The sequence below is a fragment of the Echinops telfairi genome, unplaced genomic scaffold (assembly GCF_000313985.2).
Source record: "Echinops telfairi isolate 266 unplaced genomic scaffold, ASM31398v2 ScPeMD7_16;HRSCAF=60, whole genome shotgun sequence".
NCBI classification, from domain to species: Eukaryota; Metazoa; Chordata; class Mammalia; order Afrosoricida; family Tenrecidae; genus Echinops; species Echinops telfairi.
This window is the reverse complement of record NW_022103913.1, coordinates 9148844-9173968: the sequence shown is the minus strand read 5'-3', so window position 1 is coordinate 9173968 and position 25125 is coordinate 9148844. Positions and strand designations below refer to the sequence as shown.

General features: G+C 50.0%; 1 protein-coding gene across 3 annotated transcripts in view; it reads right to left on the bottom strand.

The window, feature by feature from the left end:
• Positions 1-335: 335 nt before the first annotated feature.
• Positions 336-25125, bottom strand: part of DZIP1L (DAZ interacting zinc finger protein 1 like) — a 40669-nt gene continuing 15879 nt past the window's right edge. Inside the window, exons 5-14 of one of the 3 annotated variants that reach the window (XM_045287471.1) lie at positions 22964-23026; positions 21286-21426; positions 17359-17389; positions 16308-16361; positions 12269-12402; positions 11010-11202; positions 8216-8429; positions 7244-7431; positions 1576-1715; positions 336-1480 (exon numbers count right to left, since the gene is read on the bottom strand). In XM_045287471.1, coding sequence (XP_045143406.1) covers positions 1322-1480; positions 1576-1715; positions 7244-7431; positions 8216-8429; positions 11010-11202; positions 12269-12402; positions 16308-16361; positions 17359-17389; positions 21286-21426; positions 22964-23026 — 1317 coding nt within the window. In that variant the 3' untranslated portion in view covers positions 336-1321. Of the gene's footprint in view, positions 1481-1575; positions 1716-7243; positions 7679-8215; positions 8430-11009; positions 11203-12268; positions 12403-16307; positions 16362-17358; positions 17390-21285; positions 21427-22963; positions 23027-25125 lie in introns of those variants that run through there. The other 2 variants (XM_045287472.1, XM_045287473.1) reach the window with 2 other exon arrangements.

Here is a 25125-nt window from a genome sequence, read left to right as displayed (position 1 = left end):
CATGTGGTCAGCTCCCTGGTGGGCACTTCCTGCCTGGGAGCTCCTCACTGGACTCCAGGCGGCTGTCAGGCCCGGATCGCACTCTGGGCTCTCCCTGCACGTCCGGCTGCCTCCTCTGCCCTCCCGCAGTGGTTCTATCTGCTTGGCAGGCTGAGGCTCTCTCGCCCTGGCCAACATTCTTCCCCCACCGTTGCCTTTCACGGGTGTCACGGTCCCCACAGCCTTTTGCGGTCCTAACTCCAAAAAACCCAGACTGATGGACACAGCTGAGGTTCTGGTTAGCTCCTTTTCTTTTCCTTCCAAAGCTCCAAAAATAATGACGACATACCACAGAGTTACAAACATCACACTGTATTCAAGTGCTTATACATTATAAATTCGTCTTTCCTGATAAAAAATACACAAGTTACTTATGCAGCCTGATTTTAAAGGTTTTAAATATGAAATGTGTGGTCTTTGGGGTCTATTAGACAGGTGATCCTCTGTACCCATAAACAAGCCCTTCCAGACATCACTCCTCCGGAAGCTCTCCAAAGTCATGCAGGCTGGACGGGGTGATCCCTTCTACGTCCCTGTAGCACCCTGGTCTCTTTCATTCAACTTCATGACACTTCGCCACCACTGGCGCGTGAGACAGATAGTGTGCACTCAACTACCAGCCTCACGGTGGATGGTTTGGACCAACCATGCCGCAAGAGGAAGGTCTGGGGATATGCTTCCATAAGACTAAGGCCGAGGAAACCCCGAGGAACAGTGCTACTCAGGTAACATGGGAGGTCGCCAGGTGCAGGCACTGACTCAACCATGGATGGGTTTTTGGTTTACTGTCATTAACTACAGACTATCTGCACCACCCAGCTCTGCTTCCACGTCCCCACTTAGTCAGGAGACGGTAGACGGCCTGGCACAGAGCAGGCACTCAATAAACTATTGAATGACTGATGGAGGCATCTGTCCCCAAAAGCACCTATCTCCACAGCGTTCCTGCAGGTTTACAAAAAGCTCAGAAATTGACAGCACGGCGCCTCCTTTCAGTCTGCTGTGGACATGAATGTGAAGGACTGAAAGGCTTGGAAGTCCTATTATAATCCTTTCTCAAGCCTTGGGACCCAGAGGCACCTAGTTAGGCACCCCTGGTGCTCTGGGACAGGGGCCCTCATCAGTGGGGACAGAAGGAACCATACGCATATGCCTCCTGTTCTATTTCCCTCCAAAGGGAGAAAGCGCCTTGGTTAGCGATGAAGATGCCCAGCAGCCCCTTCCATGGGCTGTGACCGGAGCTAGTCCCAGCAAGGTGGCAAGGCAGGTCTCTGTGGGAAGATCACCAGCCAGGGACCCTGGATTGGCTGGAGCTCCAAGGGCTGGCACCAAACTTCGTTGGGAGTTGTGAGCGAGACAAGGGTTTGGGCTTCTCCTGACCCAGGTCCTGGGAGAGATCCTCCAGGGAAGAGATCTCCAAGTCACTTTCATCTTCCGGAAGCTACAGCAGGGACAGAGAAGAAAATGAACGGTTCCTTGTCCCAGCCCCAAATCGAAAGCAGAATGGAGGGGTGCACCCAAGCCTCCTATCCCTACCTGAGGCTTCCGTGCGGACGTGGTGGCTCTCTGTGGCCCTGCGTTAGGCAACAAGAACAGATTCACGCCCCCAGCTGGCTTCTTGGCTGGAGTCTCAAGCTGCTTCTCCAAGTTCTTGACCAACGACTGTACCAGTGTTCCTGGAAAATCAACAAGTGGCTGCGTCAGCTGGAAAAGCTGGAGAATGATGGCTTCATCCACATGGATCGGGTCAAGGCTCTGGTGTGGATATAGAGAGCATGGAGAAGGGTCAGGAGGAAGAAGGTGGGGGTGACTCCGAAGAAGAAAGGCCATGAAGGCCAGCCCCTTGCAGAAGGGCTGTGGGGAGGAGAGGAGCCAGTCAGGGTGCAGGGTAGCAATGATGAAACATACAACTTTCCTCTAATATTCTTTTTTTTTTTAATCAATTTATTGGGGCTCATACAATTCATCACAATACATAGATCAATTGTATAAAACACATCTATACATTTGTTGCCCTCATTATTCCCAAAATTCGCTTGCCTCTTGGGTTCCTGGAATTAGCTCATTTTCCTTTTTTCCCCCCTCCCCTTCCCTTCCTCCTCCCCTCTCCCACATGCACCCTTAATAATTTATAAATTATTATTGTATCTTATATTACACTGTCCGGCGTCTCCCTTCACCCACCCCTCTGCTGCCCGTCCCCCAGAGAGGAGGTTATATGTAGCTCCCTGTGATCAATTCCCCCTTTCTACACCCCCTTTCCCTCCTGGTATCACCACTGTCACCCCTGGTCCTGAGAGGTTCATCTGTCCTAGATTCCCTGCGTTTCCAATTCCCATCTGTACTGCTGTGCATCATCTGGTCTAACCAGGACTGCAAGGCAAAATTGGGGTCATGGTAGTTGGGGGGAGGAAGCATTTAAGAACTAGAGGAAGGTTGTGGGTTTCATTATTGCTATACTGTACCCTAAGTGACTCATCTCTCCACTACCCCTCTGCAAGGTATGTCCAGTTGTCTAGAGATGGGCATTGGGTCTCCATCACGTGCCACCCTCATTGACGAGGATATGATCCCCACCACCACCTTTGGTGTTTAAAGCCTGGTCCCTTTGGCCCTTCATGATCACACATGTTGGTGTTTTCCTCTAATTCTTGAATGCTTCCTCTCCCCCACTATCATGATCCCAATTCTACCTCACAAATCCGGCTGGACCGGAGGATGTACACTGGTACAGACAGGAACGGGAAACACAGGGAATCCAGCACAGATGATCCCTTCAGGACCAGTGCTGAGAGTGGCGACACCAGGAGGGTGGACAGAAGGTGGAGTGTAAAGGGGGAACTGATCACAAGGATCTACATAGAACATCCTCCCTGGGGGACGGACGGCGTAGAAGTAGGTGAAGGGAGATGTCGGATGGTGACATTTTGACAAAATAATAATAATTTATAAATTATCAAGGGTTCATGGTGGGGGGGGAGGGGGGAGGGAGAGGGGAAAATGAGGAGCTGATACCAAGGGCTCAAGTAGAAAGCAAATGTTTTGAGAATGATGATGGCAACAAATGTACAAAAGTGCTTGACACAATGGATGGATGGATGGATGGATTGTGATAAGAGTTGTACGAGTCCCCAATAGAATAATTTTTTTTTTAAGGCACAGGCCAACAGGAGTTTGGTGCAAAGCAGTTCTGGATAGTCTGAAAATGTCACTGTGTCAAATGAACCACGGGCTAGTGCTGGAGCCTTAGGAAGTTGCTCTTCCCATTCGGCAGGAAGGGAGGGACCCCGGCTTTGTTGGAGACACGACGGACAACATGCCTCCTTCAATGGCTTCACACAGAAACAAGAAGCATCATCACAGATGTAAATCAGCACACAGGGCTGCAGGCAGGGCAAAGGCTCTCCAGAGAACTGTGCGGGAAGAGAGACTGAGCAGCGATGTGGATGATCAGGGGGCCCCTGGTGATGTGGTAGACCACAGCGTCCACACCCAGGAATGCTCCACCAGCAGGGAATTAACAGCAACCTTCCAGGAGTCAAATGTCTGAGGGGCTGACTCTCAGAGCTGCAACAGCCCCAGGCCTTTTACTCCCGTAAGAAATGCTTGTCAAGGGCTTGCTATGAGCTTCATCAAGTAGCAGTTCAGCAGAAACCAGGGAAAGCCTCCATGGAATAGACACCACAGCTGCAACCACAGATTCAAAGGCACCGACAATCGTGAGGATGGGGCAGGACCACACAATGATCCATCTGATGTCATACGGTCACCACCAATTGAATCCGATTGATAGCAACTGAAAACACCGCAGTCGGCACTGTGTTGCTCACTCCCTCTGCAAATCTCAATCTTCTTGTTCAAAGACCTCGTTTTTCATCAAGGAAAGCAAGGGCCCTTGCTGAAGGGCAAACAAGCCAACAGGTATCTGAGAACTTCTGGCTCCCAGTTGTGTCCTTCCCTACCCATCACCCCATCTGGCAGACCTCTGCAACTCTCCAGAGATGCAGATCTGGTGGCCTCTGGTAGACTGAAAGGCTAGGGTTATACTGTGGATATAGGGAAGCACCACTAAGATCATTAAGAGAATGGATTGTATAGATTACACTGGCCGAGGCTTAAATCGCAGAGCTTCCACTTCGTAACGTTGGAAACCCCAAACCATCCGTTCCACGTCCTTGAAATAAGCCTTGGCTAGAAACTGAAGCCGGAAGCTACAGTCCACGAAAACTTTGAAAAAATTGTAGCCGGCCCAGCTGTTTATTTGTTTTTGTTTCCTTTAAATCATTTTACTGGGGGCTCGTACATTCTTATCACAATCCATACATCCATCCATTGTGTAAAGCACATTTGTACATTCATTGCCCTCATCATTCTCAAAACATTTCCTCTCCACTTAAGCCCCTGGCATCAGCTCCTCATTTTTCCCCTCCCTCCCCCTCCCCCCTCCCTCATGAGCCCTTAATAATTTATAAATTATTTTGTCCTATCTTGCCCTGTCCAACATCTCCTTTCACCCACTTTTCTGTTGTCCGTCCCCCAGGGAGGAGGTCACATGTAGATCCTTGTCATCGGTTCCCTCTTCCCAACCCACTCTCCCTCTACGCTCCCAGTATCGCCACTCACACCACTGGTCCTGTAGGGATCATCCGCCCTGGATTCCCTGTGTTTCCAGTTCCTATCTGTACCAGTGTACATCCTCTGGTCTAGCCAGACTTGCAAGGTAGAATTCAGATCATGATAGTGGGGGGCGGAGGAGTCATTTAGGAACTAGAGGAAAGTTGTATTTTTCATCGTTGCTACATCGCACACTGACTGGCTCGTCTCCTCCCCAAGACCCCTCTGCAAGGGGATCTCTAGTGGCCTACAGATGGGTTTTGGGTCTCCACTCCACACTCCTCCTCATTCACTATGGTAAGATTTTTTGTTCTGATGATGCCTGGTACCTGATCCCTTTGACACCTCGTGATCGCACAGGCTGGTGTGCTTCTTCCATGTGGGCTTTGTTGCTTCTGAGCTAGATTGGCCCAGCTAAGTTTTATAAGAAAATTACTCTCAACTAATCACTGTGAGACAGAAAACGGCAAATGGAATGGATATTTCCCACACATGTACCTGAAGTCTCGATGACACCGTTTTCGTTGACAGGCCGACTATGCTAGGGTTTGAATTGTGTCCCCCAGAGGACATGTTCAAGTCCTAATCCCAGGAACCTCAGGGTGAGGCCTCGGTGGGGACAGGGTCTGTGCAGATGTAGTCAGTTCCGCTGAGGTCATTGGGGCAGGCCAGTCTCCCCAGCTGGTGCCCTTATAAGAAAAGCCACACAGGGAAGGGGACAGAAGCAGAGACTGGAAGTAGGTGGCCACAAACCAGGAGTTCACAGAACCACCTGGAGCTGAAAGGAACATGGGAGAAAGAAGCTCCCTCGAGAGAGCATGACCCTGCCACCAGCCTGAATCCAGCTTCCAGCATCCAGAGCCGAGAGAGAATACATCTCTACTGTTTCAAGCCCCCGAGTTTGGGGTGCTGTGCGATCTACAGCAGCTTGAGGAAACTAACACAGTCGCTCTGCTTACAAGGGTGAACAACTTTCCTATAATCATACAAGGACCGCTGTGGCCCCAAGTCTCCCGAGTGGAGAACGTGCAGTCTGCGACCTTCTGTGGCTGCCACCCTCCAGATCTCAAGGCCAGCTGGGAAAATTCACCTGCCACCCACCATTACATCTGTTCAACTAGGCACATTTCTGCTACCTCTGCTCTATTTGTCAAAATGGTGCGTGTCTAATTAAGGCTGTAACCTAAGTTTCCACTTACCGTGGTGAGCTCAACCACCCAGCTAAAGTTAGTGAGCCTACGCAGCATGAAGGACCATACCCATGTTCTGAAAACTGGGAATGTGCCTATAGGCCAACATTTTTTTAACAAGTGAAAACAAAGACGACGCCAACATAGTCCCTTCAAACGCTTACTGCAGAATCACATCGGTGTGCCGGGCACTTGTCCTGTGAGCTGGAACAAGTCACGGGGTGTCTGGGAGGTGTCGTTCCTCCCACGGCAGGGTGTTAAGTGGTACACACTCGCCACAGGGGGCAGTGAGGAGCAAAGGACGGACACACGCAAAGGAAGAGGCTTGCTCAGAAAATCAGTAACTCAAACCAGGTGCCATCAATCCATTCGACCCGAAAGCAACCCCCGAGCCACCACAAACCAGGGTGTCAGAGGGTGTCCGTGGCTAGCCTTTCAGAAAGAGATCGCCGGGCTTTGCCACCTCAGCCTGAGCACAAGTACAGTCAGGGTCTGAGTTTAGGGAGGGCGGGGCTTCAGGACACAGTTTCCTCCTGTCTATCCTTCACCAAAGACGATGCCTTTGCATTACAGCGGCTTCTCCGTTACTAGAGCAAGAATCTGACCGTTTCTGGCCTAGTGTTTATTCCCTATTGCCAAGGACTTGGAGGAGAAGAGAGTAAGGGACCTCTTTGCAACTTCCAACAGTTGGCCAGTGCAATGACAAAGCACAGGAACAAAAATAACCCTCACTCAAATGCTGTCCCCTAATACCTCTGCTATTCCAGGAAAACAGTGGATGGCTTATAAAAAACAAATGGTCACCGCCATCTAGTTGATTCTGGCTCATGGCAACCTACCAAGCAGAGTAGAACTGCCCCTGAGGATTCCGAGGCTGTAATCCAGCTGAAGCTGCATACAGAGGAGCCCTGGTGCCACAGTGGTCAATGCACTGGGTTGCCAAGTGCTAAGTCAGCAGTTAGAAACCACCAGGCGCTCCAAGGAAGAAAGATGGGGCTTTCTACTCCTGTAAAGAGTTACAGTCTCGGAAACACCCAGGAGCAGTTCTACCCTGTCCTGGGGGTCACTGTGAGTCAGAACTGACACGATGGCACTGCGTTCGGGGTTTGTTTGGTTTTTGTTACTTTGTGGGGGAGGGGAGCCTTTTAGGAAGCAGATTGCCCCATCTTTCTCCCACGGGGCAGCAGATGCATTCAAAGTGCTTACGTGTGGATCAGCAGCTGAGTGCTTAACCTCTGTGCCACCAGCGCTCCTGATATCTGATGGCAAAGAGGAGCATTCTCTCCAAATCAAAAGAGAACGATGCCAAATCAGAATGCTCAAAGGATGGTGAAGGCTGTTCCCTGAGCCTGCGGACCCCGGGCTGGGGATGCACTGGCCCAGCGCCACAGTGCACTCACCCGAGGAGGTCAGCCCACCGGAACCCTTGGCAGGAGGCTGGGCGTTTCCCTCTGAGCTCTCCGTGTCAGACCAGTCCCAGTCATCTTCCGGCCGGGACCCCATCCCGGAAGGAACCTTCAGCTGCGGAAGGGCCATGCGTTGTACAGTGTCCCCCTCTGAGTCCTCTTCAGAACTGAATGGGGGTGTGCTGAGACATGAAATGGAAGAAGAAGAATCGGGGGTACACATATCAGAGAGAAAAGCCCGATGCAAACTTCACCATTCAGTGAAGCTAGTTTGGCCTACCAAGACCAGCCCTGCCTCCTCACCTGGGCCCAGTCAACAGCCTGGAGCCATCTGAAGAATGGCCATCACACCAGCTTCTCCTTTCAGAAGATGGGGCTCAGAGGGGACATCCCTGCCTCCCTGGGGACCCAGCCCTTCCAGTGGGGTGACTAAGGTGTAGGGAGAACATGGGTCAAGGGAGGGAAGGTGTGATGGTTAATTATATATGTCAACTTGGCTAGACTGTTGCAGCCCAGTAGTTTGTCCGACACTAGTTGATATTCCATCATTTAATCTCCTGTAATATAAGCCCTTCCCATAATGCAAGCTAATGAAATGACCTTACAGGACGCAGTCTCCTGCAATGTAAGCAGTCAGTCAGTCATGTGAAAAGTGAATTTCCTTAGGGTGTGCTCTGCTTCTTGACCGTGAACAGGTACTTTCAGGACAGTCTCTTCCCCTTCTGCCCTACCCTCTCTCCTTCCTCCCCCCTCCCTTCCTTTTCCCTCTCTCTCCTTCACTGAGAATCAAACACCCCAGTCTCTTCTTCGGAGCGTTAGTCAGACTCTGGCACCCACTTCATGGATCTCGTGTCCCCCCACCCCCACCCGCCCCGGCTGTAGAAGCCTGTGGAGAGGCCAGAACCAGGCTGTTTGAGGCCAGGAGCGCCACCAGGGACATGGAGAGAGGGCAGATTCCGGACTTACCTCAGCCCAGGCCCTGGGGAAGTAGGGCTGCTGGCAGGGCCCCGCACTCTGGGGTGGGGAGTGGGGGTGGGCACCTGGGTCAGGCCAGGGCCACGGCTGTCTCGGTGCTTCAGGGTTCCCGTGGGCTCTGCTAGCTTGGATGTTGTTGCCACATGCAGGGTCCTGGGCTTTGGCTGGGCTTCTCTGGGGAACAGTGGGCTCCGCTGGCTTCTGCCTGGAAATAAAGAGGAATGGCTTTCAGGGCACACCTGTGCTGACTCCCAAGCTGAACTAAATGCAGCAAGAGGGCCCAAGCCGGGAAACAGAAAGAGCAAGTCACTCAAGCAGACCAGCCACAACCGGTTTATTCATTACCCTCCCAGCCCAGAGAGGCCCGGAGAGCAAGATGGGTGGCTCCAGGGTCATGTCATCAGCAGGAGCCGCACAGGAGCCAGCCCAGCTCAGGGGAGCCCAGCAGCTTGCCCCCACGCTATGCTAGAAGCTGCCCTTGCCCAGGAGGCCATCTCCCCTCGCTGCCCTCCAGAGCAGCGGCCACTGTGGGGAGTGCAGGAGGGGCCTGCGACCACCAGAGGTCGCCAGAGAACCACATGGCTTTCAAGGTCCACACATAGCTGCTCCTCAATGTTGCCTGCGGCTAGACCAACCAGGTTAAGCACAGTCTCTCTTTACATTCCTCACTGCCTCAAGCCAGGGTAGGCACTCTATGGAAAGGGAAGAGGAGAGCAGTGTTTTACAGAGAGTCAGAATAAGGGCTAGTCCACAAAACGCAGCAGTGTGGACTCAGCCACGGGAAAATGCATTTCTTCCTGATGTTCAAGGTCAAAAACATTTGGAATATGCTGCCTTCCGAAAATGCGTTTACTCAGAAGCAGACCTCAGCGCATCTTCAGATGCTTGTATAAAGTTTCAAAAGATTGCGGACTTGTCCAAGAGTCTGTGGAAAATGCCTTGTTGAACACACACACACACACACACACACACACACACACATCTATGGAAGCAAGCGTTCTGGTCACTGCTTTTGCTACTCAAAGGCCTTGCTCCTGACAAGGGAAGTGGCACCATCTGATGAGAGAGAACTTCAGAACAGCACAAGTCGGTCCTGAAGGCACAGCATCCCCCTGACGCCCCAGGGGTGCCTGAGAAAGGGTCGACACAGTAGGTTAAGGGAGACGAGGCAAACGGGGGCCTCTCCCTCTCTGCTTTCTGAACAAGGGTTGAGTGGGGGTTAATCTATAAAGAGCAAGATCCTTTCATTTCTCCTGGAAACTGAGAATCAGGGCATTTCCATTCATCTTGCCCGAGCCCCTGGTCCCTCCCTCCTCTCAGCTCCCACCAACCCTGTGCTTGGCTCCATCAAAGTTCTGACTGGTTTCCCAGTAGAGAGGAAGGTCCCGGCATGTCAGGCCTGAATGAGTGAGTGAATGAAGGTAAGTTTAAGCAAATGAATAGAGAAATGCAAGCTCGCGTTGAAGTGTGAAAGACTAGTCAGTGACCAAGTCAAGGACCCATGAAATGAAAGAATGCTCCCTGAAGTGTCCATATAAGACCAAGAACTGTCCTGACCTCAGAGATTTCAAGGCGAGAAGTTTAAACTACATGGGACAGGGTTCCCCAGAACAGCAACACATTCTTATACCAACTGGCCAGTTACCGACATAATAGTTTTATATAAAATGACATCATCTTTAAATATGAGGTACCTTATTTACATTTTCCCAAGGAGTAATTTCTATGAGACACAGGATCACTATGCTAGTCATGTGTTTTCTGATGAAGAAAAATAAAGGTCCAAAGTCACGAAGAAAAATAAAGATAAAAAAATATTGGTCCCTGTCCCAGTTGAAATCCTCCCTCATATCCCCGGAGGTATGTGGACCACCTTCTGGAGAATTTCTTTGTGGGAAGAGCCCAGGTTGAGTCTGCCCAGACCTGAGGTGAAAATCGCACTGAGCTCCCTCCAGCAGCTCGTGGTCCTGCCTGAAGGGGCAGGCCGCTCTCTCCCACAGTGGATCTGGGTCTCCTCTAGAAACTGGGGCTCCCCACGTCCTGGTGGACTGACACTCCGTGGTCCTCATTCCCAGGTGTCTGTCCTCCACAAGAACCACAGGGGCGGAGACAAGTGGCGAAGCAGCAGCTGTGACCAGGCCCAGGACCCCACGCCTGAGGTCAGAGGAGACGGAACTGGACCTGCCTCTCACGCCCTCCCCACGGCTCCGAGAGCAGGAATAGCTGAGCTCTGAGGAAATGTTCATTTGATTTCTATGAGGGGGCTTCAACAAGTGTATGGACAGCTTCTTTTATCTTTTCATTCCATTTTTACACGAACTTTTTGGGAGCCCCCTCGTATATGCTTGCACTCGCAGCCTCAGTACTCCCAGGACTTGGGCCATCCTCCCGGCACCGACATGTCGGGCCCACCGCCCTGGAAATGGCGAGACGCTGCTCTCTGTGGGAGAGGAGCTGGGCGTGTGGTCGGAGCAGGGAAAGTAGCCCAAGACAAAGACTGCTACGTGCAGCAGTGCAAGTCCCCCGCCGGTGTGGCCCTGGGTTTCCCTCCAGTAAGGGATGCTGAGCACGTGGCTCACCCCTCCACCCTCTCTCATTCCGCTGCCCCAACAGAGAGCGGTGGGACCCGGTCACCTAGGAGGACCCTGCAGCCTGGACTTTCAGAGCAAAGTTCCTAAAAGGAGGCAGGGATCCCTCTCTCCTCCCAAGCACACAAGCCTTGGGGAGAACTGGACACCGTCCCAGGGCCCAGCCCCCAAAGCAGCCAGCACTCTCCCCGGCTCACCTGTGAGCTCGCCATCTGGCTGGGCCCCCACGGCCCCCTTCTTCTGGCTCTCCTTCACTCTGCTGGTCGTTTCCTTGGCGAGCTTTTCCCTTAGGCTCAGGAACTCAGAAAACCTTCCAGCCTTCTGCTCCCGCTGGGCTCTGAGGAGCGTGTCCAGGTGTCTGAGCGTCTGGGCGGAGACCCCCTTGGCACCCTCAAAGAGACAGACGTCCAACTTTGGAGGGTGAGGCTCCCCTTCTTCTCCTGCCCCTGAGCTCCCCAAACCGGGGCTGTAAAGTATTTGTATCGACCCGTCCACCTTACAGTAGAAACCACTTAGAGGGGCCCTGCTTCGTCGCCGCCGCCACCAACACCCACTGCATGCTCCCGTAGGCGTCCCCAGGTGCCACCAGTGGGGCAGACACAGCTGAAAGTGTCTGAAGAAATAAACTGCAAAAGACAAGAGCCAGGTACCCTCCCAAGACCTACTGAAAGTCGCTTGGACTTTGGACAGCTGTCCATCCATGGGTCTTGGGAAGCCAAATCCAAGAGGAAGATTTAACCAAGTTGAGAAAGAAATGTTTTAATCTGGTCTGAATATAAGTCCAAATTTAGGGTAAGCAGCCAAAGACAAATCCATGAACATCATTACTAAATTAAATCTAGGTGCTAAATCTAGATTTCCTCCTCATCTTACTTTATAAGAAGACAATTTTCAATGATGTGACGCTTAGCTGCTTTAATAACAAGGCCTATTTTTACTTACCAGTGCATGATTGCTTTCATGAGAACATGCATGTTCTGGTTAAACGCGAGCACACTGGCGTGAGGGCATGTTCCTCTGTCCCAGGCATCCCGGGCAGGGCCTGCCCCGCTCGCAGCCACCAAAGCAGAGTCGCCGTAGCCAATGCGGCCATGGCTGGCCCCGAGTTGGTCACTTCATCCAAGAGGGACCCACCCATCGACTGAGCTAATGAAGTTCCCTTTGTAGGGAAATTTAATTAGAGAAGCAAAAGGAAGTGGCCAGTGAGTGGCGTGTGCCGAGAGGTCAGGCGGCAGGGGCCGGGTTGGCCACGAGGGGCAGGGAAAGAGCAAGCTGCCGCTGAGAGATGCGGAGCAGCGGCCTGGGTTCCTACTCCTGGACACCCAAGGAGCCGAGACAAGAACACGCAAGATGCACGAGCTTCTGATGTAAAGGCCACCCAGCGCTTGTCCACCTAAGAGCCCGTCGCGTCTGAATGGTGGGGACCAGCCCCGTGGAGAGCGGTCCTGGGACTTACCCTCTGGATCCCCATGCTTGCCAGTTTCTCTTCCAGGGTGTCCTCCAGGACTGGCCGGAACTGTTTTAGCAAGCCGGGGGTTAGCCTCAGCGCTGCCAGCACCCTCTGCTGTCCATCTTGGGAAGTCTCCCGCTCTGCGACACAAGTCAATCACTGAGGTCAGCCTGGGCAACTGACAGACACCTCCATTACCAAAGATCCTCTGCACCCACCCAGCCCTCACTTGGCCCAGGATTCAGTCTCTGGCCTGTGAGCTTTGCTTGAGTGTCCATCCCTGGGTCAGAAGCTGAGGCATGCTTGCTCCAGGTTGCCACTGTCTGAGACCCCTCACCTTTATTCAGAAATCTCTTCCTCCGCCAGTCTGGACCACCAGGATTTAGGCTAAGTCCAGCTGTGGGTTCACTCGGGGCTCCCAGGCTTGTGACTTGAGCCTCAGATTCTAACTAACAGTCGAGTCTGAGACCCACTTGCTCTATGGCCACAATTCCCCAAACTCTGAACTAGAGCTTCACCATCATTCAGTGCCTTGCTGCCGGGAGTATACCTATGGAAAACATCGCCCACGGCCATTGGTTTTAATCCTCTGAATGATGCCTCACAATTGTCCATGGAAACTGCAATGTCGAATAGAAAGGGCCTGGTGGCGCACCTCTCAGGTGGAGCTCAGGGCACATGCCGTACCTGCCACACCCTAGCCCAGTGGTTCTCAACCTTGCTCATGCCGCAACCCTTCCATGCAGTTCCTCATGTTGTAGTGGCCCCTCAACCATAAAATTTATTTTCATTGCTGTAATTTTGCTACTGTTATGAATCGGGCGACCCTTGTGAAAGGGTTGTTCAACTCCTAAAGGGGTCATGACCCACAGGTTGAGAACCACTGCCCTAGATGCACCTCAGCTTGCTCCTAGTGTAGACTCGCAGGCCCCACTCTTATGCTGCTGAACCAGTGCTTTAGGACCAGGGCCTAGCAATCGGCATTCTACCTTACAGGTAGCTCTGATGATGGCTCAGGTTTGCCCATGGCCCTGGGCCCCGCCTCAAGGTGCACACTGAAATCACCTGGGGAGCTTTAAATACTACAGCTGTCTGGCCCCAACCCCAGATGCCCTGAGGTCATGGGTCTGAGGTGTGCTAGAGAGTGCAGCAGGGGGTCCCACCCTGACAGAGGATCAGAATCCCTCGGAGGGCTTGTTAAACTAAGTTAACGGGCCACACCCCCCGAGATTTTTATTCCGCTGGTGTGGATCAGCCTGAGAATTGTGATACCCAGGCCAGCTGGTCGGGGCTGAACTTTGAGCACCACTGTCAGGGGAGATGGACAGAAAGATGAGGCCGCCAGCTCCTGTAAAGACTTACAGCCTCGGAAACCTTATATAGGCCCGCTAGGAGCCCTGGTGGTATAATGGTTACACATTGGGCAGTTCAAACCCACCAGCATCTCTGTAGAAGACTGGGTTTTCTACTCCCGAAAGCAGTTACAGTCGTGGAAACTCACAGGGCGTTGCTGTGAGTCACGGACTTGAGTCAACGGCAGGGAGAGGCGCCTTGGGGCATGGGTCAGCGTGAACGCCATGGTCGTGGGGCTGGGGGTTGCGGGGGGAGACGTAGACATGAGCCCCCACAGGACAGTGCGATGAGTGTGTGAAACTAGAACAGAGCCCCGCTGGGGTCTCCCGACTCTCCAGCTTCAACCTCTCTGGGACTTGCAGCCCCAGTTTCCTCGGATGTGGGTCACCCCACTTGGGGACCTGTGTTACTTGCTAGAGACCTTCCCCCAAGTGGGGGAAACTCTAAGTTTGGGGGCTATCATCCAACTGGATGGTAAATGCACGGGAAGAGTTTACCATTTAAAGGTAAGGGCCAGGGTGAGGGGTACCCAGCCATAAAAAGGAATGAAGTATTGATACACGCTATGACACGGATGAGCCTTAAAAACACTGAGCTCGGTCAGAGAAACCAGACCACATACAAGGGAATGCAAAACGTTCACTAGAAAATCCCATCGCTTTTATTTCCCTTTTCCCATGAACTTTTGGAAACCTCTTAATATTGCATAACTTGATTCATATGAACTATCCAGACTAGGGAAAACTATAGAGAGAGAAGGGGAGTTAGAGGGTGCGTGGGGTTGAAGGGAAGTGGGAGGATAGAGGTGACAGCTCAAGGGTGCGGGGCTTTCTTTTTGAGGTGAGAGAAGTTCTAAATTGACTGTGGTGGCAACTGCACACATCTGTGACTCCAGATACCAAAACCATGGAGTGAGACAAGCCAAATGGGTGGAGTCGGTGGTATGTGAGTTACATCGCAATAAAAGCCATGAAGGTGGCACAGGACTGGGCAACATTTCATTCTATGCTTACTCCTCGCTTATCAACGATCTCACCATCCAAAGTGTGCGTTGATAACAACAGTAAAACAAATCTACTCCCCACCATTTTCCACATTAAAGACATACATCTGGTAGTAACAGGCACTGAAGCACAAGGCAATAGTAATGCTGGCCGTGATATGATGGTTATGTGCCACCTTGGCTGGGTCATGATTCTCAGTGGTGGGGCAGTTTTGTAATGATGTAATTTGGCAGTTCTGTGATAATGTGGTCATCCTCCATTTTTTGATCTGCTGTGGACATTCTCCATTTCTGCTGATTTTCCAATAACAGCTTGACCTTCAGAATCTAACCACATCAATAACAGAGGAGTGGGTGTATTATGCATAAGTTCTCAAAAATCAACTGGCCTGAAACTAACCACAATAACAAAGCAGATTTGAGAAAACAATGGGAAGTGAGAAACTGGAGACAAGGATAGAAAATAGTTTGAGTCTTACTGTCGAGAGGCACGACGCGAACTGAATGGTCATCAGTGGAGGAAAGAAATGAAGCACTTTGAAGCTGGAAAGACATAAGTATGTGGACACAGAGATACTGGGAGACTGGCTAAATTAGTAGTTGCTTATCTAGCCAACAGAAAACTTCAAAGCCCCAGGAAAAAATTAAGTAAGCTCTATAAAAAGGAACATGAAATTATTTCATCAATAAGTTAAGAAAATAAAAACCTATAGAAAAATATAAGGAGGCTTCAAAATTTCATGGAAAAACTGGAATTAAGATACAACGGAATTTTCCCCATGAACTTTCTGAAGCCCCTCGTATGTGGAGAGTGCTCCCATTTGGGAAAGAAGAGGGCAGGGTCCCTGTGTTTACACACAGCAGCCTGGAGCCCCATGGAAGCAGGCAACAGAGGAACGGCTCACTGGAAAGGAAAATGGAAGGTGGGGCAGGAGGGAGACCTGCCTCTCACTGTACAAGCTTTTACACTATTGCCATTTTCCCAAGGTGCATGGATAACCTTCTCAAAATATAAAGGGGAAAATATATATATAAAAAATCAGTGGGGTGATCTGTGAGTGCTTTCTGAACTTTCCATGGGAGTATCTTTCCCTGACTGTCCCGCAGCACCTGGTGCTCAGGAAGCATGTCTGTGGTTTTCACATCCCCTCTCAGCTTCTGAGGGAGACTCTGTGAATAGAATCTGCCATTCAGTGGGATGAATAAAACCAGCAGGTACCCAGTGCCCCAAAGAGGGAGTAGGGAAGAATCCCTGAACATTCACGAAGCCCTGTGTGACCTGTCTGCAACACACTTGCCACAGAAATAAAACAGCAAGAGCCACTTGTCTGCCGACACAGCCACCCCTCTTCCTGAGTTCTGAAGAGCACTGGGTGAGAGGCTGTGGGACAGGCACCGGCTGTGACTCAAACGTCACTCTGAATCCCAGACCTTCCCCTTACTAGCTGTGTGACTCTGGATAAGTCACTCAACCTCTCTGAGCATGCCTTCCCCATCAGCGCACCAGCAGATTGTATGCAAGTACTTGTGTGTAAAATACCTGACCCGTACACGGTGCTCAAGAAGTATTTATTCTGTATCCTTAATTCCCTCCAAGCCCGCTTCAAGCATCAGAAGGAACAGAGTGCAGACAAGCTAAACCATGACATCAGCTGCATTGGGCATGTGGGTAAGACAAGGAGGTCCCACCTTCCTCAAGAGAGTCTTCTTCTGTGTCTACAGCCGTTGGCCCTTGGAAGTTCCCTGGGAAGATAAGGAAGAGTTCATGGTTCCAGTGCCCTGTGTCCCATCCCCGACTTAAGTGCAGAAGACTCCGTGAATATGGGCACCAGAAAGAGCGGCCCCTCCTGGCATTTCACCTTTACTGGAGACGCAGATGATCAGAGGCAGAGAGGCAAGCTCACATTCCAGCTGTCTCTCAGCACTTGAGTATGAGAAGGCAAGTTATTGAGCGTCTCTAAGCCTCGGTTTCTACCTCTAGGAAAACAGAGCAATAACGCCCACCCCACAGTAAATCCAGGAGACAGTCAATGAATGACAGGATGGATCAGAAGCACGAGGGAGGACTCAGTAGCACTCAGGCAGGTGGGGGTCAAGGGACTGGCGGTAAGACTGAATTTCTAGTCCCAAGACAGGGGTTGGGAGAGATGTGTGGGTTTGGAAGAAAAGGTTAAAAAAAAAGACAGGACAGGGGAGTTAGGGGTGGAGTGTGGAGTAACAGGTTCCATCAGAGGATGGCCAGGACCCTCCCAGCAGAAACAGCCCACTGTGGGTTACTGTGTACCTTTGGGTACCCGAGCCTCCATGTCCGAGCCCCTCTCCCCGCCCCAGGATGGAGAGGACTCAAGAAGAGGAAAGTGTACATGCCACACTGGCCCCATCCACCTAGATGTGGGCTCAACTTTCTGGGCAACCCTGAAGCCTGACCCACAGGCCTGGTGAATTAGAAAGAGCCTGCTCTATCAATCACCCAGGGCCAAATCCTCACCCCTCCCTGTCTTTTCCAGCACCCTAACAACAAGAGAAGGCTGGCCCTGGGCAAGGTCTTCAGTGCAAAGGCAGGCTGGAGCCTTGTCTATCCCAGAAGGTACTGTCTTCTCTCCCTCCTCGATCCCAGCTGGGGAGTCAGCCACCACATGCCCTAGAGTCTGCTGTCACCAATCCTCCATTAGCCAAGGAAAAGAGGGGAAAGAACCCAAGAGAACTGCCAAGGCTGTTAGAAACTCCGATGCAGACTTACCCTCCGGCTTCTTGAGCGACAAGGTCTGGATCTGCAGAGAGAGGGGCGGACAGAGCAGGTTACAGGCAGCAGGGATCACTGTCGGAACTCTGCTCTGCCGAGCACAAAGACAAAGGGACAGCCAGTGTCCACACTACCCACTGCAAACCAGAGGAACTCTGGGTACACCTTCCAAACTCTCCACACACCTCCTGCTGTCCATGTGTGAGAAGAGGCAGCACTGAGGCTAGACATTGGCAATCAGGGGGGGCCAACTCCATTTTCCTCCAGCACAGAGAGAAGAATGCCCCCCTCTCAAAGAGGGGGGGTGACTCTCAGGGTGGAAGCGCCATGCTGTCTAGGACACAACAAGTGCCACTAATATTCGTGGGAAACAGCCTCGGCACGGCAGAAGCTCCCCTCTTTCTGAGCTCAGTGCTTCCCCATACATCTTCTTTCTTCTGATTAAGCATGATTCTTCTGATTACTAAATTGTTGCTCAATCTCCCTGTTCCAGGAATTTCCCCTTCTTTCCTCCTACCACCTGGTTGCCAAAGAGGCAGCTGCATCGAACATGACCTCACACCCCCTCCATCATGGACAGACTACACTTGAGTTAAGACCCTGAGACTAGTGATATCTAAATTCAACAGCCGCTAGCAGCCAAGTACTCTTTTCTTTTTTCTTTTGCCTTTTGGGGCTTGTTGTTTGTTTTGCCACATGGAGCAGATAAGGAGAGGGAGCTAATCTGCAGAGTAGAAGAAGGAAGCACAGAGGAATAGAGAGAGAGGGACCGAGGGAACGAGCAGAGGGAAACTCCAGCCTCCTTCATGCCTCTGGTTCCAGTTTATTCCCAGACTTCGCTGCTGCCCAGCCTTGAGCGCCGTGGGAGACCCCATACATCTTCTTTCTTCTGATTAAGCAGGAGCTCCCTTTCCTAATTTACTCTGTCACATAACTGAAGCCTGACCGGTCCAGCATCCACACGCACTGTTTCCTTCCTTGCTGATGCTACAGTAAAGACTACAAAGCTAATTATTCACTTTCTCAGCTTTCCTTACAGCTAGAGTGTCCGTTTAGCACAGTTTTGACCAGTAAGATATAAAGGAAAGTCTCGGGAAGGGGTCTTTTGATCAACTTCTTCCATTAAATACGGTTGTGAAGCTTGCTGCTAAACGACACTTTGCAACAAGGAGAAGTCAAGCATGTGAAAACACAGTCCACGTCTACATCCTGCTTCGATGAGTAGCAACTGGTATTTTAAAAGCTCGTGTAATTATTGTGCATTTCTTCTTGATATAATTGAACTACTGAATTGTATGCTATGTGGACCATGTGCCAAAAAAACTGTTTTGAAAAAAGCTCCTGAGCTGTCATCTAAGGTACAATTCATGGTCTCTCCCTGTCCAGAGGAAAGCCCAGTGATGAAAACTGAGGGCAGGGGAAACAGTCAATCCAAGGGGCCTCACGGAGCATGCGAGCATCACTCCCATAATCCTGAGACTGAAGAACTACCTGGTGTCCGTTACCACGACCGACTGCTCGGAAAGAGATCGCCTGGGAAGGAGCCGGACAGGGTAGAAGAACGATGTGGAAAGAAACGGAAGATCTTGAAGGAAGTAAGCCTCGCAGGCCAGATAGATTCTAGTAGAACACCTGAAAAGGTGGTCCTTCGTAACCTGGCCAGTCTGGACTAACTCACAGTTGTAGCTCATTTTCAGCAGACAGGTCTAAAGGAGGAGCGAGGGCTCTAGGGAGGCAGGCACATCTTAGAATCACCGGCCACTTAAGAGCAAGAGGGAAGCATTTGCCCAAAGACAAAGTTCAGAAAGGTTCAGAAAGGCAGATGAACAGAGAAAGAAAGTGTAGGGCGAAGGTCGGCTCTACTGAAGGGATTGCAATTGAGGCGCTGGAACAGAGTGTGTGTGAACCATTGAACACTGATGACCTGTTCGGTAACCTCTCCCCACCCCCACTGACCCCCCAAAAAGCTTAAAAATATAGATCAAGCACAAGAACAAAAGTTAATACCCTAAGGATGGTGAAACAGAATAAACAGATATTGGCTTCCCAATAGCATAATTTTGCAACTAAACCAAGGCTAGAATTTGTCCCAAAATTCCTCTTTATCAACCGATTCTGTTAACTTAGCTGAAGGGCTCTCACTAAAATCCCTGCAGTCAGAAGTCCTGATATCGCAGATGGCAGCCTCCCGTGTGAGCTCAGCGTTTTAGGACAAACGATGACAAGAAAATCAGCCGCAGTGTGGGCTAGATATGTTGACTGGGTGAAGTGTGGCTGGGAGGACAGAAAAGCCAGGGGTGCAGGGTCATGAAGAGTAGACTGGATGGTGACCATGGGTGCTGCAAACCACAGAGTCTGGACCATGAGGTAAGTAATGTCCAACCGACCATCCAAGGTTCTGTGGCCACAGGAGGGGCCCAGAGAAAGAAGCAACTTTCCCACAGATCTGGGGCTGAGCCGAGAATGGTCAGTACGCTAAGTCAAGAGTGATAGGGGCCGGCTCTAGGAGGGGCCACTGAGTACGTAAATGCCTTGTCATTATATTGATGTATCAGAGGCTGTTAATTTGTCAACAAAGGGTATTGACTAAGAAATCATATCTGATTGGAAACGCAGGGAATCTAGGACAGATGAACCTCTCAGGACCAGGGGTGACAGTGGCGATACCAGGAGGGAAAGGGGGTGTAGATAGGGGGAATTGATTATAGGGAGCTACATATAACCTCCTCTCTGGGGGATGGGCAGCAGAGGGGTGGGTGAAGGGAGACACCGGACAGTGTAATATAAAATACAATAATAATTTATAAATTATCAAGGGTACATGGGGGAGAGGGGAGGAGGAAGGGAGGGGAGGAAAATGAGCGATTCCGGGAACCCAAGAGGAAAGCGAATTTTGGGAATAATGAGGGCAACAAATGTATAGATGTGCTTTACACAATTGATCTATGTATTGTGATGAATTGCGCCCCAATAAATTGATTTTTTTAAAAAAAAGAAAAAAGAAATCATGTCTGAGGACATAGTCTAAGACTAGGTGCAGTCAATTCTGTCCCTCACAACCATTTAAAAATTATTTGCAAGGCATAAATACATTTTTACAAGCAAATGAAATCACCATTATCTGAATAATATCCTTCAAAACTTTTACAAATGAAACTACGATCGTTTTATTTTCCCTGGCAATTTTACTTCAGAGCCACATGTGCATACTGAAAGACCCCAATATGGCTTGCGAGCCGCAGTCTGCCATCCCTTGGTCCAAGGAGGACCGGCTTTGCAGCCCACCGACCAGGCTAAGGGTGCATCTCACCTTGGCCTTTATGCAGTGGCCCGTATGAATGTGAGCCCTTAACCTCCCAATCTCAGTTTTGTCATTTGTCTCATGAGCAGGGCAGGAGGTGACACCCACTCACAGGACTATAGTAAGGGCTAATGAGGTATAACAGGTCCCAACTCAAACCCACTGCTACTGAGCCCATTCCTCCTCCTAGTGACCCTATACACCAGCGGTTCTCAACCTGTGGTCCGTGGCCCTTTCACAGGGGTCACCCGATTCATAATAGTTGCTAAATTACAGTTATGAAGTAGCAACGAAAATAATTTTATGGTTGGAGGGTCCCCACACATGAGGAACTGTATTAAAGGTCATGTCATTAAGAAGGTTGAGAACCACTGCTCTAGACCAAAGTAGAACTACTCCCTAGGGTTTCTGAGCCTGTGAATCAGACTGCCCCATCTTTTCACCACCAACCAAGAACTGGACACTTAATTTTGTCTCTGATGATACAGTCCATTTATCTTCTGGCAGTCCTAGACTGAAGAAGGCAGTTTCTAGTGTACATGACCGCAAAAGAATTCAAGGAGAATCTGGCAAGAAAACGGACAAGGAGCCCCCAATGCTGACTGCGTAGAGATGTCAACTACCATTGTCTCCTGCGAAGCGATGAGTCTGGCCTGCTCCTCGAGCTGGGTGCGGAGGGCGCTGATCTGGCGCTGGGCCTGGGCAGCTGCTTTCCTCTGATCCTGGGACAGAGAGGCCTGGAGCCGCTCATTCTCCTCCTGCAGCTGGTGGACACAGGAGAGTGGTCAGCCGGGTGTCTGCAGGGACCACTCAGAACCCTGGGTCTGTAGGTCCCACACCTGAAGACATATGTTGGGGCTTCACCTGAGGCAGGGGGGCAGATTTTCAGGTCTGCACAACTGACTGTCTTCCAAAACTACCTTCTAGTCTTTGGACATTTGGAATTGTGCCTGAACAGAAGTCAAAACCAGGCACAAACTCCTCAGACCAGGGCAGGAAAGGTGTGCTCTCCTGCTGCGGAGCAGTCAGGTAAGTTGAGGCCACTCCAAAATCACCCAGGGGATGCAGCTAGGTTAGAAGGACGAGGTCAAGAAAAGGTGCTAACATGGACCTCTGGTGAAAGAACAAAGAGAAGATGCAACTCTGTGTTTGCCTGAAGAAAATCTAGAAGAATGCCTAGGACCAAAACAAAGAAACAAAGGGTCAGCAGTTTGAAACCACCAGCCACTCGGATGGCTTTCTGTTCCCGTTAAGAGTTAGTCTCAGAAACTCACAGGCACGGTTCTACTCTGTCATACAGGGTCTCTAAGCGCTGGAATTGACAATGGTAGTGGGAATTTGTTTCGTTGAATTGATTCCAACTCATAGGAACCTTTCATAGGGTTTCCAAGACTGTAAATCTTTACAGGAGCAGGCTGCCTCATCTTTCACCTGTGGAGCAGCTGGTGGATTTGAACTGCTAACCTTGCAGCTAGTAATCCAATGCTAACATAAGAGCACCACCAGAGTTCCTTAGAAGAATGCATATGAAAACAGGAAAAGCGGTCACCTGTGAGGTGGGCGCTAGGAACAGTTAGAGGCTTTGCTCAGTGAACCTTTTTATATTTCTTCTATTTGGGGAATCACATGAATGTATTTTCCTATTTTGAAAATATTTTTTGTTTTGTCAGCTTTTCTTAACATTTTGAATAAAATCAAATCTGCAGATGGAAGTCCATGTGAGGCCCTGTACTGGAGTGGAGAGCAGCTACCATGCGTCAGATTCTAAGGGGAGCATCTTCACCTCCTCCACTTTCTCCAGGCAGCGCGTGTGGCTCCTATTAGCCAACACTCTCCTCAGCTTGCCTCCTCTCGGGGACACATTTTGTAGAAGCTGTTGCTTCTGCTCTGAGGACTGCTGCCTTCTGCTCACCAGTTTCCATGCGCCCAAGTCCTTTCATTTGAGCTCCCATTGAACTAGCATCGAAATCCACAGGTACTCGATTTCAAAGGAGGCTCTGAACAGAAAGTGGCCAGACTATTCGTCTTAGACCTACAGCACAATCCTGTTTGGAGGGCCTGAGTTGTTGTGCAAAGGGGAACTCACAGAGCAATCGATGTGTTCGGTTCAGAAGCAAATGCCTGGGGGTCCTTGGTCCTGAGCAGCGAGGGAAACTACTGACTGAGCAGCGGAGCACTGCTAGATATCAAAGAGGGTCACCGACCAGGAACAGTATCAGCAGGGGAGCAGGTGGGACATATCAGCGGTTATGAGAGGTGGACACAGGAAACCCAGGGCTCCAGTCACCCAACAAGAACTACCTCTCTCTTCTGAGTCATGTGGGATTCCTGCAGTTCCTTCATTTTTCTCTTCCACTCCATCTTCTGAAAAAGAGTTTTAACAGTTTGTTAAGTGGCTCTTCCCAATACTAGAACATATTACAAAGGCACAGTAACTTAAAAGAACTGGCTCTTGCTAAGGCAAACGGAGCACTGAAATAGAAGAGAAAGCCCAGAAAAACATGGAGAGGGAAAAATGGAAACTCAGGGGGAGATGGATTATCATTAAGTAGTGGCTGCTTGGTAAAAAATATTAACTTGGAAGATTATTGTACATCTTAAACCCAAATAAATTCCTGGAAGACTAAAGATATAAACATAAAAAAAGAAGACCAACAATATTCATTTCAGCATTCTTCCCAATAGCAAAAAGAAATTACCTAAGTGCCTATCAATGGATGAATCGTTAAACAAAATGTGGTATATACATACAATGGAATACTATCTAGTTACAAAGTTCAAAAAACATCTTATATAATGAATGATACTGGTGGACATTATGCCTAGAAAAATAAATCAGTCGTAAAAGGGTCTGTGCGATCCTACTTTGGTAAAAAGACAAAAATAAATCTACAGACAAACACCAACATTCATTGGTGGTTCCCAGGGGAAAGTGAAAGGCAAACCAAATAACTCTCTGGATAGTAAACCCTTTCTGTTTCCAGTGATAAGAAAGGCAATACTGAATTAGGTACAGTACACACAATTTATGGGGACGATGACACTAAGAGGTACTCAAGAATTAAGGGGTGTGTGGTAGTTACACAATCTGGTGTCAGTTTGGGACCCAAGAGGATTAAGAGTGAAGGGGTGGAGTCTAGTCTGTCAATCAGGCCATAGCCAATGAGGCCTCTGTGTGGGCCTGGCCTTCCCCTGAGTATTCTGGGAATTCCTGTATTTCCACCTTGGAGGCGGGAGACACTCTCTCTGCTCACTCCCTGAGAGATGTTCTACTGACAAGACACATGGCACTACGCTGATAGACCCCATGCCCTGGGACCTGAAGGAACCATGTGGAGGCCCCTGTCAGCACTGAGATGCTTACAACACCACTGGATCCACAAGACTTCCCAACAACTGGCCTGTGATCTTCTTGCATTCGGAATCATTGCACATGTTTCATGAATCTGAAGAGGGCTTTATAGATTGGTATCAGACATATGGGCTAATATCGGACTTAAGGACTTGATCTGGACTAGGCTGTTTTCTCAATGTTCAATTGCTCTCATACATAAATCTCTTTCTTATACACATATGAGTCTGCCTGGATTTGTTTCTCTAGTCTGCCCGGACTAACATAGGGTGTTATTGGTAAAAACTGTAACATATGCAATTCCACAACAGTAGTAGCCACACAAAAACATAAGCAGATATGTACGTAAACATGTTTACAGAAAAGTATATGGGTGTATGTACATGTGTGCAGGTGTATCTGTGGGGATATATATACACATACTTGAAAGTGTTGCCATGTAGCCGGCCCCACTATGAGATATGATGCCCCTCACTGACCCATAGCCCTACAGGGGACAACACCAGAGACACAGTGTGGGAACTGCGCCCCCACACTGAGACAAAACACTAAGGGGGGCACAACAGAACAGCAAGGGAATGGAGCAGCGAGGTCCCAAGGGAATACTGAAGGTGGACTTTGGGGCCAGGGCATAGTGCCCCAACAGACTGGACTGGAAAACACTCTTAAAGACCAACAAACAGTCCTTGAATTAACTATAAGCTTTTCTTTCTTGTTGTGTTTTGTTTTGTTTTTTTGTCATTGGTTTGTTGTTGCTGTTGTTGTTTTGTTGTATATTATTGCTTGGCTTTGCTCTGTCTTGTTTTTGTGCATGTTATTATCTCTGCAGGTCTGTCTAAACAAGATAGGATGGATGAACAATCTGGAGGAGAAAACAATGGGACCAACAGTTCTCGGGGGACATGGGAGAGGAGGAGGTGGGTGGTAAAGGTAGTTGTGTTAACAAACCCAGGGACAAGGGAACAACAAGTAATCCAAATCGGTGGCGAGGTGGGTGTAGGAGGCCTGGTAGGGCGTGATCAAGGGTAATGTAACCAAGAGGAATTACTGAAACCCAAATGAAGACTGAGCATGATAATGGGACAAAAGGAAAGTCAAAGGAAATAGAGGA